Source organism: Penicillium malachiteum (assembly GCF_028827825.1).
Source record: "Penicillium malachiteum strain IBT 17515 chromosome Unknown utg000004l:1.0-4883003.0:1.0-4884900.0, whole genome shotgun sequence".
NCBI classification, from domain to species: Eukaryota; Fungi; Ascomycota; class Eurotiomycetes; order Eurotiales; family Aspergillaceae; genus Penicillium; species Penicillium malachiteum.
In genome coordinates this window covers 814,938-832,652 of record NW_026643097.1, presented here as the reverse complement: position 1 = coordinate 832,652, position 17,715 = coordinate 814,938, and the positions used below count along the sequence as shown (strand labels likewise).

The 17,715-nt window shown below is 45.5% G+C and overlaps 5 protein-coding genes across 5 annotated transcripts; 2 read left to right on the top strand and 3 right to left on the bottom strand.

Moving 5' to 3' along the window:
• Positions 1-233: 233 nt before the first annotated feature.
• N7483_008473 (uncharacterized protein) lies at positions 234-869 on the top strand (the record flags this gene model as incomplete). The annotated part of the gene is made up of 1 exon (XM_057091900.1): positions 234-869. One exon carries the CDS (start codon positions 234-236, stop codon positions 867-869), a length of 636 nt encoding a protein of 211 aa, XP_056943074.1.
• A 1,439-nt stretch (positions 870-2,308) lies between these two features.
• Positions 2,309-5,506, bottom strand: N7483_008472 (ATP-binding mismatch repair protein PMS1; the record flags this gene model as incomplete). The annotated part of the gene is made up of 4 exons (XM_057091899.1): positions 2,309-5,103; positions 5,166-5,252; positions 5,316-5,412; positions 5,474-5,506. 4 exons carry the CDS (start codon positions 5,504-5,506, stop codon positions 2,309-2,311), a joined length of 3,012 nt encoding a protein of 1,003 aa, XP_056943073.1.
• Positions 5,507-5,826: 320 nt separating this feature from the next.
• On the bottom strand, positions 5,827-7,441 carry N7483_008471 (serine incorporator domain-containing protein; the record flags this gene model as incomplete). Its single annotated transcript, XM_057091898.1, has 4 exons — positions 5,827-6,543; positions 6,605-7,193; positions 7,249-7,328; positions 7,391-7,441. The coding sequence occupies 4 exons, from the start codon at positions 7,439-7,441 to the stop codon at positions 5,827-5,829; spliced, it is 1,437 nt and encodes a 478-aa protein (XP_056943072.1).
• A 4,769-nt stretch (positions 7,442-12,210) lies between these two features.
• On the bottom strand, positions 12,211-13,110 carry N7483_008470 (sulfotransferase family protein; the record flags this gene model as incomplete). Its single annotated transcript, XM_057091897.1, has 2 exons — positions 12,211-12,929; positions 12,984-13,110. The coding sequence occupies 2 exons, from the start codon at positions 13,108-13,110 to the stop codon at positions 12,211-12,213; spliced, it is 846 nt and encodes a 281-aa protein (XP_056943071.1).
• Positions 13,111-14,900: 1,790 nt separating this feature from the next.
• On the top strand, positions 14,901-16,762 carry N7483_008469 (uncharacterized protein; the record flags this gene model as incomplete). Its single annotated transcript, XM_057091896.1, has 5 exons — positions 14,901-14,984; positions 15,051-15,122; positions 15,181-15,313; positions 15,386-15,490; positions 15,549-16,762. The coding sequence occupies 5 exons, from the start codon at positions 14,901-14,903 to the stop codon at positions 16,760-16,762; spliced, it is 1,608 nt and encodes a 535-aa protein (XP_056943070.1).
• Positions 16,763-17,715: the final 953 nt, after the last annotated feature.

Below are 17,715 nucleotides of genomic sequence, written 5' to 3'. Positions count from 1 at the left end.
TCACGGTCCTGCATACTCACGTGGATATAATTCAGCCTATAAATACTACACAGACCCCACAATCCTGAAGTTATCAGAACTCTACATACTATCTAGTATCGACCAGTCTATCGTTATCATACTCCACCCAAACACCCCACTTGAAACCTTGGAACACAACTTCTAAAATAAACACTCAACTCTACTCCGAGTCCCATCTATATACTTGACTGGAATATCCATTATAATCCAAAATGACCTACCCCCAATCCACATCCTCCGCATCCCCAGGTCCATCAAACTCAAACCAAGACTCCTATTCTTTGAACCACACCACAACCACAAAACCCAGCACAACACTTCCTACCAACGGAAACACGACTGAAAGAGATGAAGAAAATACACGACAACAAGAAGCCCTAGCTGCATTCACAGCAACATTACACAGCGTTGGAACAAACCTCGAAGCACCTCTTCGCGAACGCGCAACAATCATCAACTCGAACGCGGTATCGCTGGAACGGCAAGAGGCGGAGTTAGCGGGGCATAGTGCGAAACTGGCGAAACAGAATGAAGGATGGGAGAAAATGGCGGATGAGACTAGGGCGGAGTTAAAGGAGATTGGGGATGTGCAGAATTGGGCGGAGGTTCTTGAGAGGGATTTGTTAGTGTTGGAGAGTATGATGGATGATGTTGAGGGATTTGGGAGTCATGATGAGGATGAGGAGGATCATCATGAGATGAGGGTTGATGAGATGGATTTTGATCATGAGGTGATTGATCAGAATGGAGATGTGGATTTCTTGATGAATGGGAATGGAAATGGTAACGGTAATAAGGATCATGATGATGGCAAGAAGAAGCGGTGGAGTTGGTTTTTTTGGTGGTGATGATATCTTGATCTGGATCTCTATGTTTTGGTCTTTTTTTATACTGATTATGATTGGAATATCTGACGACTTAATGAAATCAATATATTCATATTCTTATATTTCATATCTTTAGAAGCCTAATATATCTATCTGAGAGTAAATATATCAGGTACTATCAAGTAAGGTATAATCTTTTAAGTTAAATATCAGATTAATAATACTTAAATAAATAGTAAGTACTAAGTATAGGGGTAGAAAGAATTCTATATGAATTCCTTTTAATTCAGTTATCTCTCACCTACACTTTACCTATCTCTCACTATAGCCTTATATGACCATTGAAGCTTTTACATCATGATGATAAAACTATAAATATTGCCATTTCCTACTGCTTCTCTTTTACTTCCTCCACTCACCTTTCAAGGTTACTTTTTTAATTCTAAACCATATCTACCTACTATATACATCCATACTTTACCTATAGTTGCGACTTCCAACTCTGTTAACTTGAACTCTTTCCCAATTGACCATGACGCCTCTCAACTTGTCCCCTGCTGAGGATCAAACTCCGTTCTGCAAATTTGCAAGCCTCATACGCCGGAGACATTATTTTACCTCTATTCCTGACTTGGAAACGGCGCTCCACAGTCTACAACATTCTCTACAGGAAGGTCAAACATCATATCAATACCTTGCCGTTACCAACATACCTGTAGACCTTTGCGCTGAAGCTGCAACCGAAGTTTCCCGGCGAATAAAATTCGCGCGACTCACTTTGAACCACCAAGAAGGAATACTCATCGCAAAAGTCAGAGCCTCGCAAAGACACGAGATAGCTCTGGAAGAGTTCAAGAGATATTTTTTTATGGAACTCGCCAATATAGACCCTGAGCTCGTCATTGGTAGGGGACGGTCATCACAAAGATTTCAGAATTGGACCAAGGATCCGGATGCCTCATATGTGCCCGGACAGTTCCCCGATCGCCTGTCATTTGTGGTGGAAGTTGGATCATCGGAATTTCATGCTCGACGCCCAAGGATGGTTACAAGTACCGGGATCACCAGTGGAACTTGTTTTAACGATTGAGATAAGCGATATCGATCACTCCATAACTTTCAAACAGTGGGCGCAATCGACTCGACTGGTAAGAACAAGATCACAGCAAACACCCATCGAGGAAATCGATAGTGTCATTATCACTGAGGATACCAGAGGGAGGATTTATGTCTCCGGTCTGCTCTGTTTATCTTTCGTTCGCATCGCTGGAAGACCACCATCACCACCCGAGCGAGATCTTTCCATTTCAGAAAATTCGCTGAGAGTCTTTGCTTCAAATGTTTGGTCCGTATCTACTAAGTAGTAGGGCGAAGCAAAGAAAGGAAAGGGTGGAGTAAGAGACCGTGACTTTTAATGAAATTGATATATTCACATTCTGACATTTCGTACAAACTATTTATTACATCTCCTCTGGGTCCTCTGGGTCCTCTGGCCCATATTCATCCCATTCTTCATAATGATCCAAACCCATGAGATGTCTCATGGTCGGTCGACCATGCGGACAATTCCATGGCTTATCAATCGTGCCCATATTACGCACGACTCGCTGCATTTGTCGTAAAGTCAAAGTCTTTCCGATCATGATACTAGAGCGACAGGCACGTATGGCGAACATTTTCCGCACTTTACTTGGCCTCGGCACGAAGATTTCATGATTCACCGGCGCCTCGGATAAAAGAACGAGAAGTTCTTCCAAATCCTTGGAGTCAAAAACAACTTCCTTGCTCAGGGGAAGGGAAACAAGTTGGCATCGACGACCGATTGGCTCATCACCGCTTTCGTCGACTGTGACGATGAATCCGTTTTTCTCGAGGGCCGGTCGATTCTCCAAGACAATCTCTTCTTCAACGGCTGTTAGATCTAGACGCTGGGGACATACGAGTCGTTGATTCTGAACAACAGTTTCAGCCTGTAGGCGCTCGAAATTGAATTTCTCATCAGAGGCGTGTTGATCAATGATGAAGAGTTCATCGTGGTCATCGCCTGGTCGTACAGCAAGGATGAACCCGAGATTGAATTGGCCGATGATGCGCATTTGGGCGAAATCGGCCTTGCTGACGGTAAGCGAGAGACGTTCTTCTGCGGTTTTCTCGTCGACATCAGGGTCATCAGCTTGGGATGGGATATCTCGAGGTTGGAGACATTCCCGTAGCTTGTCCATTTGAGAACGCAGTTTGGAAACTGACGTGTCGATAGTGCTGATGAGATTGAAAGTAGCATCACGATGTGTAGCGCCTTTATTCATTTTGTTTGCGCGGCTGACACTATGCTGCTCTGGGAGGACTGCGGTTTCCTCGGCTTGGTGAATCAGACGCTGAACTTTGGCGTCTTCTTGGGCCTTTTTCTCCGCTTCATCAAGATCACTTTGACTCGTCTCAACAGTGAGCTCTTTGCTAGTCGCTTCTTGGTTGTCATACATGTCCTTTTCTGGGACACATTCGTCATCTTCAGGTGCTGGGGAAGATGCATTCTCTTCTTGATCCTCTACTTCTTGCTCTGTTTCCATTTCCACTTCTTCAATTTCTTCATCATCCACTTCGGATTGGTTTTCTTCCACCTGCTCCGTCTCAATGCCAACGAAGTCGTCAGCCTCGTCATCTTCTTCTTCCGTCTGTGTTCCCGGTGCTGCGAAAGCCCGCATATGCTTTCCGAAGATATTTGGCCTTGACGGCGTATGAATTAGTCTTTTGCGCTTCGAAGGCTCATTCGTAGACGTGCCAGAGCTTGACGTCCGTTTCCGCGGTAAACCACTACCCACCATCGATGTCACAGTACGACCAGCGATAGTGATAGTGGCCATTTCAGCCGGCATTCGACGAGGGCGCATACGGTCAAACGCATTTTGAACCATATTTGGCGTCTCTTCGGATTCTTGCGTATTAGAACTTGGCATTTGCTCCGCTTCAGATGGCTGGGATGAAAGTTCCGGGGGTGGATTTGCAGGGTCTTCATTTTGTTCTTCTGGCGCGACGCCTTCTTCTTGGCCCTGGGATTGCACGCTGGAAGTCCCATCGTCTATCCTTGGCGGATCTATCACTGTAGTTATCCTATCTCTTCGAATCTCCTTGTCAGATCTGATAGGCGAGGATGGAAAGTCTGGCTGACTCGAATCATCTTGCAAATTCATAAACCGCCCGATACCACTCTGTGTCGTCCGCTTTTGTGTCTCTGGCTCGTCACCATCAGGTTGAGTACTTTCCTTTTCTTGACTCGTAGTTGTGGGAGATTCAGAGACTCCCCGAGCGACTTGCCTAGCCGTCACAAATCCTGGTAATGACCCCAGCGACTGCTGTTTACGTGCGGAAGATTTTGATCCGAGTTGAGCATGGGGCACCGTCTGATCGGCCAGTTCAAACATCTCCGTAAGAGAAGCTTTCAGCGAGTCAACTAGCGCCGCTGCATCGTGCAACAGGATGGTTCGTTTATCTGGCGACACGTTCACATCATAAGCAGACGTGTCCATCTGCAGATCCGCGAAAACAAACGGTGACTGTGAGACGTTAAAGGACTTGTACACCTCGTTGAAGGCCTTCGCAATTTGTGGTAAGGTGCAAGGCCTCGAGTTTACAAAGAACATCTGTCGATCAGGCGTCTGTCGACCCTCTCCAAGGACGGGTCGAGAGATGTGTCCACGAACTTGAATCCGATTAGATTGTGCATTGTCACCATTGGCCCGTCTCATCGCATTTGAAGGTTCAAATTCGAGGTCCAATTCGAGAGGCATTAAAGCGAACAGCGTCTTTGCACCATAGACATTGGCAATATTCTCCTTGATCGTACGATTCCCGTTCGTTGAAAACACCGAGACGTTCTTTGTCTTGCCGACCGTGTTCCGGACACTGAAACTTACGCCAGCGCTGATACAGGCATAGGCATGTAGGAGATTGATAACCTTGCCGTATTCCCTCTTGATATTCTTCTCGAGTTCTCGTCGACGAACAGGTAGACGCTTAAAGATCGTGCCCACGGAGACGGTAGTACCCTTCCGTCCTGCAACCACTTGCTTCTTGGCGAGCTTTCCAGATACTTCGAATTCTAGTTTCGTGGCGATTGGGACTTGGTGCGCTTCGGCGGTTACGACATGGAAGTCAGAGAGAGCGCAGAGCGAGGAGAGTGCTTCACCGCGGAATCCGTAAGTGTTGAGCCAGCCAAGGTCGGTGTAAGAGGATAATTTGGAGGTGTAGTGTTTAAGAGCTGGTAAAGCACGAGATGATTAGACTATAGATAACAAATAGAGTTGTGGAGGCTTGTCTCACCAACGTTCTCGTAGTTCTCCGGCGAGATTCCACTCCCATTATCCTGAACTTCTATCAAGTCCAAGCCATTATCCTTGAAGCGGATTTCTGGAGGAGACAATTAGTCCATAATTATTATTTCATCCTGAATCTTCTGCCTCAGACACTCACCAATGGTTGTCGCCTTTGCATCGAGGCTGTTCTCGACTAGTTCTTTGGCGACGGAGCAAAGGTCAGTAATGACTTGGCCCGACTGGATTTGGTGCACCTGGTGGGAGTAGGAGTTAGCCTGGTCCAATTTTCACTAAATCATTGTTTCCAGAGCGTACTGAGCGGGCCTCGATGGCCTTGATGGTTGCCATTATGCTATGGTCTTGGGTGTTGGAGAGCGCGTCGCACTTAACGCGCGAGAGTCGCTGCCAAGCTTGAGCTCCACTTGATCCACATAAGGTGATGGGTCGCCCGCCCAGACGCTCAGGGCAGTGTAGAGACGCCATGATTAAAGATACACAAGTTTCAAAAACTGTGAGAGACTTAGGTTCAAAAAGGCATCAATTTATATTTCCAATGCTAATGCGGTATGTTCCGAAAAGAAAATTAGACAAAAGCCACAAGCCACTAATCGCTCAGAACGCCAAGTATTCCAAAAATTCCACTATACAACTTTGCGTTATCTATAATTTCAAGGCCCAAATCGGTCAGGCAACACAACGGGGGCTACCAATGTCCACAGATAAATGGTGTAGCACACCCACGCGCTCACAATCTTCACCCAGCTAGCCCAGTAGGTCCGGCCAACGGGTGCAAAGTCGACATTAGTGTCGACCTGCAATCCCTGCGTCAATAAGGTTGCGACCCAGGTGGTAGCCAGGAAGAAGATAATGTGGAAGAGAGAGTAGCTGTACTGGGTCGAACCACGCTCATCATCTTTACTGCTCGTCTCAAAGTCATCCTCGTCATCAGTCTCATCCAAGGCACTAGCTGGTAAACTGCCACTCTCAACAGCAGCCCGAAGAGCTTCCGCCCGCATCTCCCGGCGAACGCTAGGTTGTTGTGTAATTAGACCATGTCCATTATCCTCTGTGTCCAATTGAATGTAGCTATGGCCGCCCTTGGATCCCAGTGCAATACCCTGAGTAGCCGCACGGGTGGTAGTGTACGCGATTGTGGCCATGGTGACAATCGCGCCCAAAATAATGGTAACTGTTCGGGTACCACTTGAGCGGATAAGAGGGTTGCAGCCGTTGTCATCAGGTTCCATAGACACGGCAGAGAGGGTAAGATAGGTGCAGTAGACCGTGACCATAGCGGCCTGGGCCAGTCCCGCCCGAGGGTTTGAATCCTGGACAGCAGGCTGCACAGAGACGAACGAAATGATTAGGAAAAGAACGAGGTTGATCTGGAAGATGTTAGTGTTTATGTCAAACCCGGTTTATAAAAGGGGGACAGAGAAATCATACCGAGATGGCTGCCTGGTTCATAGAGCATGAGCTCCGGGCAAAGAAGATATACATCAAGATTGTCATGACGATGGAAGTCAAGTACATGCCAAGAGTGGAGCCAATCAGCAGACCACGCCACAGGCGCGAGTCACTGTCCTCAATCTTTTGCAGACAAAGCTCTGCCCACGTGTGCGCAAGATCCACCAAGAGGATCAAACCCAAAAGGAGGAAGAGCATAGCGCAAAAGAAGGCAATGTAGTTGCCATAGACAAAAAAGAAGGATTCGGGGATGAAGAAAGACATGACAACAAATGCCAGCCATAGAATGACTTTCGGTCCCCAGAACCCATTTTGAAGTCCGGCACGACTATCCCGCGAAGTCTTAACACCCAAAAGTAAAAGGGCAAGTATCAAATGGAAGAGAGCAAGACCAAAGTTGATGCGGTGAACTGCCACCCAGCCATAGCATTCCTTGCCATCGCAGCGGATTTCCATATAATCGAGTGTCAACCCTTGTAGTTTCTTGAGCGCCCACGGGGTAAGCATGATCCATGACACAATAGAATTGATCAAAAGGATGAATGCGTAGGCGATTCGCGTAGCCATACTATTCTATTGTTAACCGACACCCTCGGACTAGGCAACCAAGTGTTCTCCCATACCTATTCTGGAATTTTCCACACGCACTGCACACCGCCGAGCAAGTTGCTGCACCACAACATGATCCACCTAGCGTGAGGAGCTATTCAAACGAAGAAGGGCTATTAGCGAGAAATGTGTTGATTGCGCTCGGAATAGACCTACCGTGCCCATGCTAGGCACCGCTAGGAGCGGCAGAGAGAGAAGAGCACCCATGATATATATTTCGGGTTTTATCTCTTATCTCTGGTCTCTTTAATTTCCAGACAAGACTTTGAGTATTCACAGGCAGGCTGATTCGAAACGTTGAGTAAGGGCAAGTTGGAGAAGGGAGTTGGAGAGTGGAGTTGACGATCGCCCGCCTTCGTCATTTTTGTCACATGACACTTATGTAATTATTACGCGGTGTTTAGGGGGGCTAGGCCAAATTAGGATAGACAGTATTCTGCCTGATTGGGAACTGTGTATAGAACCGTGAACGGAGGACTCACTACCACCTTAGTCAGTCCCTTTATTATGCTTTATAGCCAATTACTGACTAGAGATCAAAGACAAATAATCAACTTAACATATCCTTATATTGCCAAGCAATAGCACTTGAGATGACATGATATTCAACGCTTGAATTTAAGATGATCTCTATAATGATAAAGATCGGCACCCTGCTTCCAGTCAGCCGAGCTTAAACCTCATGGGAACTCCATACAACGACTGTAGCATTTCTCCAACTATACAAAGCCAATAAGAAATTTGAAGAAGCAAGTAGTATCAAAGTGCAGAGAAAGGCCAAATTGGTTTCTCAGCAGTTGTAGTTTACAAAAGCTGAGCGCAGGCCTCCAAGCTGGCTGTTGGTACAAGATGATAGAGCGCCCGACAGAATGCCAACAGATTGATATGTGCCAGTACAGTACCTAGAGGCAAAAACCGATGCTGTGGGATGCGGGTTGTTCGTATACTGTTGAAATAGCTGTACGCTATTCGCAGCAGTATTCCAATCCACGCATATACCAGCGCATAAACAGTTCCTTAAATAGCCTTCAATACTCCCTCTGCAGTTAGCGAGGCTCCAGGCTAAAAAGCTATGGATACCACCACGCTTAACAAGCGTGTGGTTGCTGAATTCGTAGCTCATTCCCGGCTGAAGCTCAAGTACCTCGTACTTTGGATCAAGGGCAAAATAACCAGTAGCACCTTCTGTTGTGTTCAGGAGTGCAACACCCTCCGCAGGAATCATACAGCGTTCAAGATCGAGAGTTATTACTTCCATGGCACTTTGAGCGGTATCATTTTGGGCTTCGTTCACGAGCTAAAGCCATGGAGCATACAGATTTATGCCAAAGAGAGCTGGTAAGAATTTACGGCCAAGAGATCCGCATTTTGAGGTTCAAGTTGAGGCTTAGGATATTTTAATGTTAGTAAAAATCCATAGTAAGATTAGAGAAACATTTGAAGCTTTTAAGCTTACTAGTACCTCTGTACTGTAAAACTTGGCTTCGGTTATAAGAATGGAAAACCTAATACCTAGGATAGAAGGTTGTAGAGATTCTACTTCCAAGGAGTTGTCGGAAGGCGAGCTTTCTAGTTATATATAGTACAACTTTAAACTTCGCATGAAGATACGACGGTGCGAAGGTGCGGAGATGAGGAACCTTGGAATCGGAATCTACGGAACTGGTTTGAATCACGCACATCATGTGCATGATGCAGCCCTGGAGGTTGTCATAGGTACAGGTGTAGGACCACGAGTAGACAAGGTGACGCCATATTGTCTATAGGGCGCGCATCCTAGAAAAGCATGTTCACGGGACAAGTGCCTAATGGATGCATACTGTAACAATCTCGTAGGACACTAACTTAGGCGAATGCGAAGAGAATGCGAATGGAGAATATCCACATTACTAGTATCCATATGTAACCTTGGAATATAAAGCCCCAATTTCTTAATTGTTATACCTAGGTACATTGATCAATATATAGTCCTCACTCTATGCCAGTGGTTCTTACCCAAAGTTGACATTTTCGGCAGATTTCGCTCCATACCTTCAAGTTAGCCTCAGTATATTACTTTTCAAATTGAGCTCTGCTTGAAGATTACATAAGTTGACCAAGTCTGCCCAGGTGTCTACTCTCATGTCTTCTAGGAATCGCTTGAATTGGGATGTCTGTTCCGGATGGCGATTTCTACTGGTAATGGAGTGTAACATTTGAACTGTCGATGTCTTGAGCAAGTCAACAACTTCGTCGTCGCCATCTTGCGCTGCCTGAAAAAGATGCACCTGACCATTATAGCCACCTAAGTTAGGGTCAATGCCATTGATTTTAAGCAGCAAGCTGCTAAAATTGCTATTACCGTCTCTACCTATTGAAGAGGGGAACCGTTAGGCAGTGTATTCTAGATACACGGGTCGATCCAGCTAGCATGAATGGATAACACCAACCAACATGTACGTTGTGGCCGGACTACCCCGTAGGGGTGGGATGAGAGATGTGTAGGAGTGTGTATTCTAGACTATAACGACGGGTATTCTTGTACGTACAAAGACGGGACTGAAAACATGACAAAACAGAGATGTAACCAAACGGTAATTCTTAGCACGGTACGTGTAGTAGGGGACGTGTAGTAGGGGACAGGGTACCCCACTACACTATGTAGGTAGCGGCCCAGCACAGAGGTGTTTGTTCGTTATCACCCTCCATATTAAGCTCTATGCCGTGAAAACCCATAGACAATTCCATGGATCCGATGTCACCAAGACTCGCCGTATGGTGCAGGGCTGCTTTGCCATTAATCTCGCGCTTATTTAACAGCATAACATCTTTCTTGTCAGCGAGAAGCGATTTGCCCAAAGGCAGATCCCCATTTTGGAAAGCTTGATCGGGCTTCTTTTTCTTCCAGGTTATGATGAAGTCTCCAAATGGTAATAGACATCTGAAAGTTAGATCATGTCATGGTGGTCTTGAAGAGTGGCTATTTATACATATTATATATTCACGTTTTTTGAACTTGAAGGCTTCGCAATCAAAACTTTCCCAAGAAAGTGCTTAGTAATTTTCAGGTAGCCTAATCTCAAAGCCAGAGTTAAGAGTGAAGTATTATCCTTATACTAGGAACATTTACCTTAAAACTAGAGTAGTCTTACTATACTAGTAGCTATTATGGTATTTTCTCATGGCCTTACTTTATAGTATATAATAATACCTAGAGGGTATCATTCTTTATCTATCAGGTATATAATATATTCACCTTACTACCAGAGTGATCAAGTAGCTATTATACTATTTCCTTAACACCTCACTCCATAACACAGAATAATACCATTACATATTCCATAATTATTAGATATATTTACCTTAATATCACAACTTGAATAATAAAGTAGCTTTTATACCACCACCCTATAGCCTCTCTTTCCAAAGGCAGTATAGGATAACAGCATTCAAGTTTGACTATAGGTTATATTATTATCCAGGGTATAACTCTCTTATAACAACAGAGGCTTAACCACAGATGTAAAGATAGCAGTCTAAAATATACCACAGCAGAAAGCCGCCTGTGAATTTTGGGCGTCAACCAGGTTTTAAAGGTCTAAACTCCTCCCAAAACGTCCAAATCCGTCCAGTCCATAAATTACAATGAGCCTATAACAATCTATTAACAAGGAAAGATTTAAAGCTCTTGGCTAGTATTTCTAGGGATAAGGTGCCGCCCGGGAGAAAAATAAGTTAGCGTTTTTAAGACCTCCTCTGATAGAAGGTTTGGTTAATTAACATGCCAGTGATCACATACCTCTAAGGTTCCAAGGTTAAGGCGGATAATCTTGTCAAGGAACCTAAGGCCTGGGATGATTCTAGTTCTGTTTGGTCTAGAAGCAAGTGTGGATTATCAGTGGAGACTTCAAGTTGGAATCCTCCGCGAACTTGAATATATTTTGAACATTTGAAGGTAACTTGAAGGTATGTAACTTAAAGAAGCGATTTCAAGTTTGGCTTTATAACTTAAAGTTAGGAGTACTACTATCGGACTGGGTGGTGCCTTTTTTAGCATTGAGAGGAGATTTTCTTACCTTTGGTCATACTAATAGGCAGCCAGAGGTTCCTTTAATCTCCTTAGAAATTCCAAATTAACAATTAATATGACATCAAGAGTGATCAATTCAATGTTTGGTAAGAGAGAAAGCAAGATATGGAATTTTTAACGCTAACATTTACAACCCCTACTAGTACTAGCACTTGAGTAGTATACATGGATATAGATGATAAGGATTATAAATACAGAATTAGTAGGTCATCAAGCCAGTCCAACATAGACTGAATTAGACTAGGACCACCATACCGGAGCCCTTCTTCTCCTCAGGGTTCTTAACAGGGTGAAGTAACATGGATGGGAAACAGAGTAGACCATATAAATCTTCTCACAAATCACCAGTTTTAAACTAGATCCGCCCTTAAGGATCCTGATGGAGCATGCCATCCGTGTATTGGGAGGGATTAATCTTATAGCCTATCAATTGACATATGTAAGTCTGATTGACTGGCAAATACTACGCTCTCTCTAATTCTGAGTCCAGATATCTACACATGTGGGTAGAACTCATCCCAGGACTGCCCAGTAATATCTGCACATTCGGAGATGTAAATTCCATTGCCGATAGAGCTGAGAATGGCATCATCGGTCGAAGCCGTACCTACATCTGGGCATAATGTTCGTCATTACTAGTAAATATGTTGATTTACAATCGATTTACAGCACTGGCAGGAAATAGTAACTGCCAGTGCTAGTGCTAGTGCTACCAAGTTCAACCTGAAGTTACACATACAGTACTGCCGATTTTCAAAGCTGCATTCATTATAACGCATGTGCATTCAAATATTTATGTAAGAACTTAATTGTATCAGCAGAGGACTGAATCCATTCAAAATGTTGATTCCGCGAGAGCTCGTCTCATGCAAGTATAAATTACATTTATATGGTATTGAGGCGCCAATTAAATCCAGAGCTTATAGGCCACCAATGCGACCAATAAAGGCATCAAATACAAGATTACCTTTCGCGCCAACCGCGTCATCCCTCGCTGCATGACCAGCCGGACCTTCTCATCTAACCACTTCTTCTCATTCTCAAATGGAAATGGAACATCTGGCTTTGGTTTCCCTAGAAACTCGCACAAAGGATCCCATCCATCACCCAGCTTGAACTCCAGCAAGCGGTCCTTGGGTGCAAGCCGACGTACAAGCGCGTAGTGTTCCCGATATTTCTCCTTACTCACGCGCTTTGCATCTTCAGGGGTCTTAATTCCCAGCCAGCCCTCGAAGCTTGACTTATGCATATGCCCAATTGGACGAGTGAACCAGCGGTCAATAATACAGATAAATGCCACGAATGGGTCATAAGTATTCTTGATCACGCCGTTCATCCAGCTTTCGTACCACGAGTCAATCTCACGCTCAATGAGGACAATCTTTGCTTCCGGGTAAGCATTTATCAGTTCCTCTGCGAAGGCAATTGCCGGCGTGTCTGAAGAGACAGCACCATAGTCATGTAGGAGCTGGTCGAACTCGGCACGCCCGTACTTGGGACCTGGCGCGCCGAAGAACTTCCGGTCGATACCCTCCTGCCACATCTCGATGTCCCCGAATTTAGGACCCAGCAAGTGGATGGAATGCCAGCAGGGAAGGCTGAGGGTCTCCATGGCACTGCACATCGCTGTTGTGGTGGGTCAGTGATAGTTTTCAGGGGTATATGATATTGGCATCTTACATGCAGTCCCTGTTCGGTTGAAGCCAAGACACAGGCATTCTAGAGCAATGGTTCGTTTCTTTCCTCGGGGCGATTCATAGTTTACAGGACGGAATAGATCCGGGTGTCGTTCTTGTGGTGTGGCCATGGCAAGCACGTATATCTCGGAGCTTGATCCTGGAATGGATGGGAACGCTCAGGTTTTAAGGAGAAAATACGGATTTGGGTACATAGCTCAAAGATACCTAGCCTCGTGGGCTGTAGCCTATAGATTTGGGTTCTCATACGCGCTTCGCACAAGGTAACACCTGTATATGGAGTTCAGGTTGCGGGCCTTAATCTAAATGTCAGCAAGGGGGATATGGTCCCGGTGGGGTAAACTTTCATTGCTCGCAGACTTTACCCATAACGTTTAGTGTTAATGATATTTTGAGTAAAATTAAAGAGAGAGCAGTAGAAAACCTACTAGCTCTCTGAGTTCCTGGGAGTGGTTTTTTGGAATTAGATATTAGTGGCTCCTATCAGAGCACCTGAGAATCATCACTAGGGAAGAGAAAAGGAGAGGGAGAAAAAAAGAAAAGAATTAAAAAGAAACCTTGGAATGGAATGAGCAGGGATTGAACCAGGGATTTCTAGATTTCACGATGCTTGTGACAAGTGAGGCCTCAAAATGAGAAGACGATGCCAGCTTCAACTTTCAAAAAATCATAACAAATCTAATAAAATAGATAAAAATAGAAAAGTAATATTAAAAGAAAGAGCAAAAAGAAAAAGGCTCCGCAGAAGTCTTTCACATAGTCCGCTGCATGCTTTCTCACGGTGGTGTTCCACTTAGGCAAGTCTCACGCTCGCTGATGCTACTTGACAACCCTCAGTCCCAGCATTCTAGTCTTATAGTATCATAGTGTCAAATCACATCGGGACAGACACGATAGCCCGCTGAGCTACTGGGATGCGGATGGTTATCTGGACTCCCAAATTTACCCCTATAACTGAGAAACCATATCAAGGCCAGCTTCTGACTTGGAGTCTTCTACCATCTACTCCTAACACTATTGTTTTCTATCCCACCCCAACACTGGCAGTCTATGTGTATAAATTTAGACACATCTCTAGTAGTATAAAATTAAGAATAACTTTATATACTTAGGGGCCATTCTAGAATAGATATAAGGTTGAACCCTCTCTTTGACCATTGCCGGGAGACGCTAAACCATGTTAAGTAACACAGTCCGTATACGAAGTATGTGCATAGTGTAGCTTAATACTAAACGGCACGCAATTCCTGCACTCCTTGCATTATCTCAGCCGGCATAAAATATTTGAACCATACATATCTCTCGATAGGAGTCATTGAGAGATATTTAGCCGGCAATCATCATCAGCTGTCAACTGGTAAGAATATTTTTCTACTGATGACGCAATAGTGGTCCGAATCTGCCCCAGCTGAAGAGAAACGCGGAGTAACATTGAATGTAGTATATCAGAAGTGACGCGGATAATTCAAGTTACATAGATCATGATAACTATAGACTCGGATGAATAAACCTTGAATTCCATGCAGACTTATCTACAGTTCAGACAAGCACATAAAATCAATGCTTGGCGACCGGGGGGTTTACCGTCCATACCCGGTGGAGCGATTTCCCCGTTATCGTGGCCTCCCCGTAGGCCGATTACGACGCTCCTGAAACTTCACATCGACTTGGCCCCTTTCGTTAAACGGCTCTTTTCGGTTCGGATTTCCACTTATCGTCACTCTTTTATCGGCTCCGATGCGCCTTCCCTGGCCCATTCCCCATTCCTTTATCCCCATTTTCAGCTATATCCCATTCCGATCGAACGCGTGACCCGATCGTACGCACTTACTCGCACGATAATATCCGCTCGAGGTGGACGGTTCCTCGTGGGACGCATAAAGATCGAATCTTTTTCACAATGACTGTGGCTTCCTCTCATACAACTGCCCGGATTATTTCCGTGGTTGCGGGTACTCTGATAGCTCTGTCCTGCGGGACGAACGTGCGTGATTCGGAACTGGTGAACTTGAGGGGCGCGTATCGCTAATTGAACAATTGGGGGTTATAGTATGCATATTCAGCATGGGCACCACAATTCGCTCATAAGATGAAGCTCTCATCGACGGAGAGCAATCTGATCGTGAGTAGTGTAACAAGGTATCTCCATATAATGGATCTTGATGTTGACAGCTTGGCAGGGTGCGGCGGGGAATCTGGGCATGTATGCCATGGGAATCCCGATGGGCTTGTTGACCGATGCTAAAGGTCCTCGGCTTGTCACTTTTGTCGGATCAATCTGTCTGGGCCTCGGGTATTACCCGATCTACCTTGGTAGGTTGCCGTCGCCATTGCCTCTGAAGAATCCGAGGCTTGTGATGTAACATCGTATCTGACATCTATTAGCCTATCAACACGGAGAAGGATCCGTTCCCATTGTTTTCCTGTGCCTTTTCGCCTTCCTGACTGGTACCGGAGGTTGCGCAGCATTTGGTGGTGCTATCAAAGTTGGTATGTCGTAACTTCATCCCATCTGATTGAACTCTCTGAGACTAACAAACCCTTCCAGCCGCATCCAACTTCGGCGAGAGCCGAGGTACCGCGACGGCTTTTCCATTGGCTGCCTTTGGTCTGAGTGCTCTGTTCTGGTCCAATGTGTCGACAATCATTTTCAAGGATGATACTGGTCGTTTCCTGTTGCTTCTCGCCTGTGGAACCACCGTCCTCTCATTTGTGTCAATCCCATTCTTGCGAATCTTCCCAGCTATCTTGAGTGAGCCATATTCGTCTGTTCCTCGCCATGAACAATCCGGTGGTCCCGAGTCTCAACGATTGCGTCGATCTAGCAATGCGGCAGATCACCCAGATGGCCACGACTCTACTGGCTATGACCATGAAAGCTCGGCGCATGCACGCAGTCATTCAACCCTCTCGAACCACCGCAGTGGAGGCTACAACATCCATGACGACGAAACCTCATCATTGGTATCTAAGCCCGATGGCCGGCCATCCTTCGATACCCTGGACGATGACTTCCTGGATGACATAGCTGTCGAGGCACACCACGTCGATATCCGGGGGTTGGCCATGCTCAAGTATGCCGAATTCTGGCAGCTATTTCTGACCATGGCGCTGCTTTCAGGTATTGGACTGATGACCATCAACAATATCGGTAACAGCACCAAGGCCCTCTGGCTTTACTATGACGACAGCGCAACCTCAAAGTTCATTCAGCAGCGCCAGGTCATGCACGTCTCCATCTTGTCCTTTGGAAACTTCCTTGGTCGTCTGTTCAGTGGCATTGGCTCCGATATTCTCGTTAAGAAACTCAACATGTCTCGCTTCTGGTGTCTTTTCATCTCGGCCGCTGTCTTTACCATCACCCAGCTTGCTGGCGCATCGATCTCAAACCCAAATACGCTTGTTGTCGTCTCTGCCTTCACTGGTGTTGCTTACGGCTTCTTGTTCGGTGTTTTCCCCTCCTTAACCGCCCACACCTTCGGTATTGGTGGTCTTTCCCAGAACTGGGGAACCATGACTCTGGCCCCAGTGCTTAGCGGTAACGTCTTCAACTTGATCTACGGTACCGTTTACGATCACCACTCCGTCGCTGGCCCTGACGGTGACAATCAGTGTCCCGATGGATTAGCCTGCTACCGCTCCGCCTACTATGTGACCTTCTTCTCTGGCCTCTGTGGTGTATGTGTTTGTTTGTGGAGTATCTGGCGCGAGTCGCAGATCCACAAGACACAACACAAGAAGGCTGATCACCGTATTGCTTGAATTAGGCTTCTTCGTGAGGAGTAGTTCGGGTATTTGGTGTTTTTCTTATTCATCTATGACTAGCGCAGAGCAATCCCCCAAGATTGAGCTCTTATGATTGCGTAAAAAGCGCACCTGATGTGATCTTCATACAAACCTTATGGCTCATCGCTTTCATTCTTTTCTTTGATTTTTGTTTCTTTTTTCTTCGTTTAGACTTGATACTCCATGCATTTTGCTGCATCTTTTTTCTCTTGCAAAGACTTGGGATTGGGAGGCTCATTCATTCTGCCAAGGGGCAGACTCTAATTCAAATTGTACATGATTCTTTTCCGGGACCAAAATTCATTCTGTTCAAGTTACTCTAGTTTACTTCTTGGCCGTAGGTTTAGATGAGATCAATACTTTTGTAAACATTGAAACTTTGGCGTTTTAGGGTGAGATTTTGGGGGCTGCTTAACTGTGGGATAGTATAAGAAATGTGGAAGATGTGGAAGGTAACCCTGGAAATAACTATGGTGGGAATGACTATCTTGTAGTATGGCAGCATAGCACTTGAGGCCTATACTAAACCTTTGAACAGCTATGTACTACATTGCTATAGCGAAGGCCGCAGTGACATGCCGTTCGCGCGTCTTGCAGGCTGAGCCTGGTGTAGATCATCGTCTCTGTTGTCCACTGACCAGTGGCGCACCTTGTATGGCATCTTGTGCATGGGGGAGTTAGGTCAATGAAGTTAGACATTAGGTACTCGCTACTCCTACTGCTACTGGACTGGTTCTGGCTTCCTCATTCCCCTCTACATGAGATCCATAGGACAGGAGGCCAGGAAAACTAAAGCAATGGGAAAGGAAAAGAGTAGAAGATAAAACTGTGTATTAGAAACATAGTGGGAAAAGCTGTCGCAAACCCGGGGCGCAAAGCGAGAAAGATAAAGAATAAAAACGAAGCCCCTTGAGAATCATTCAAATCAA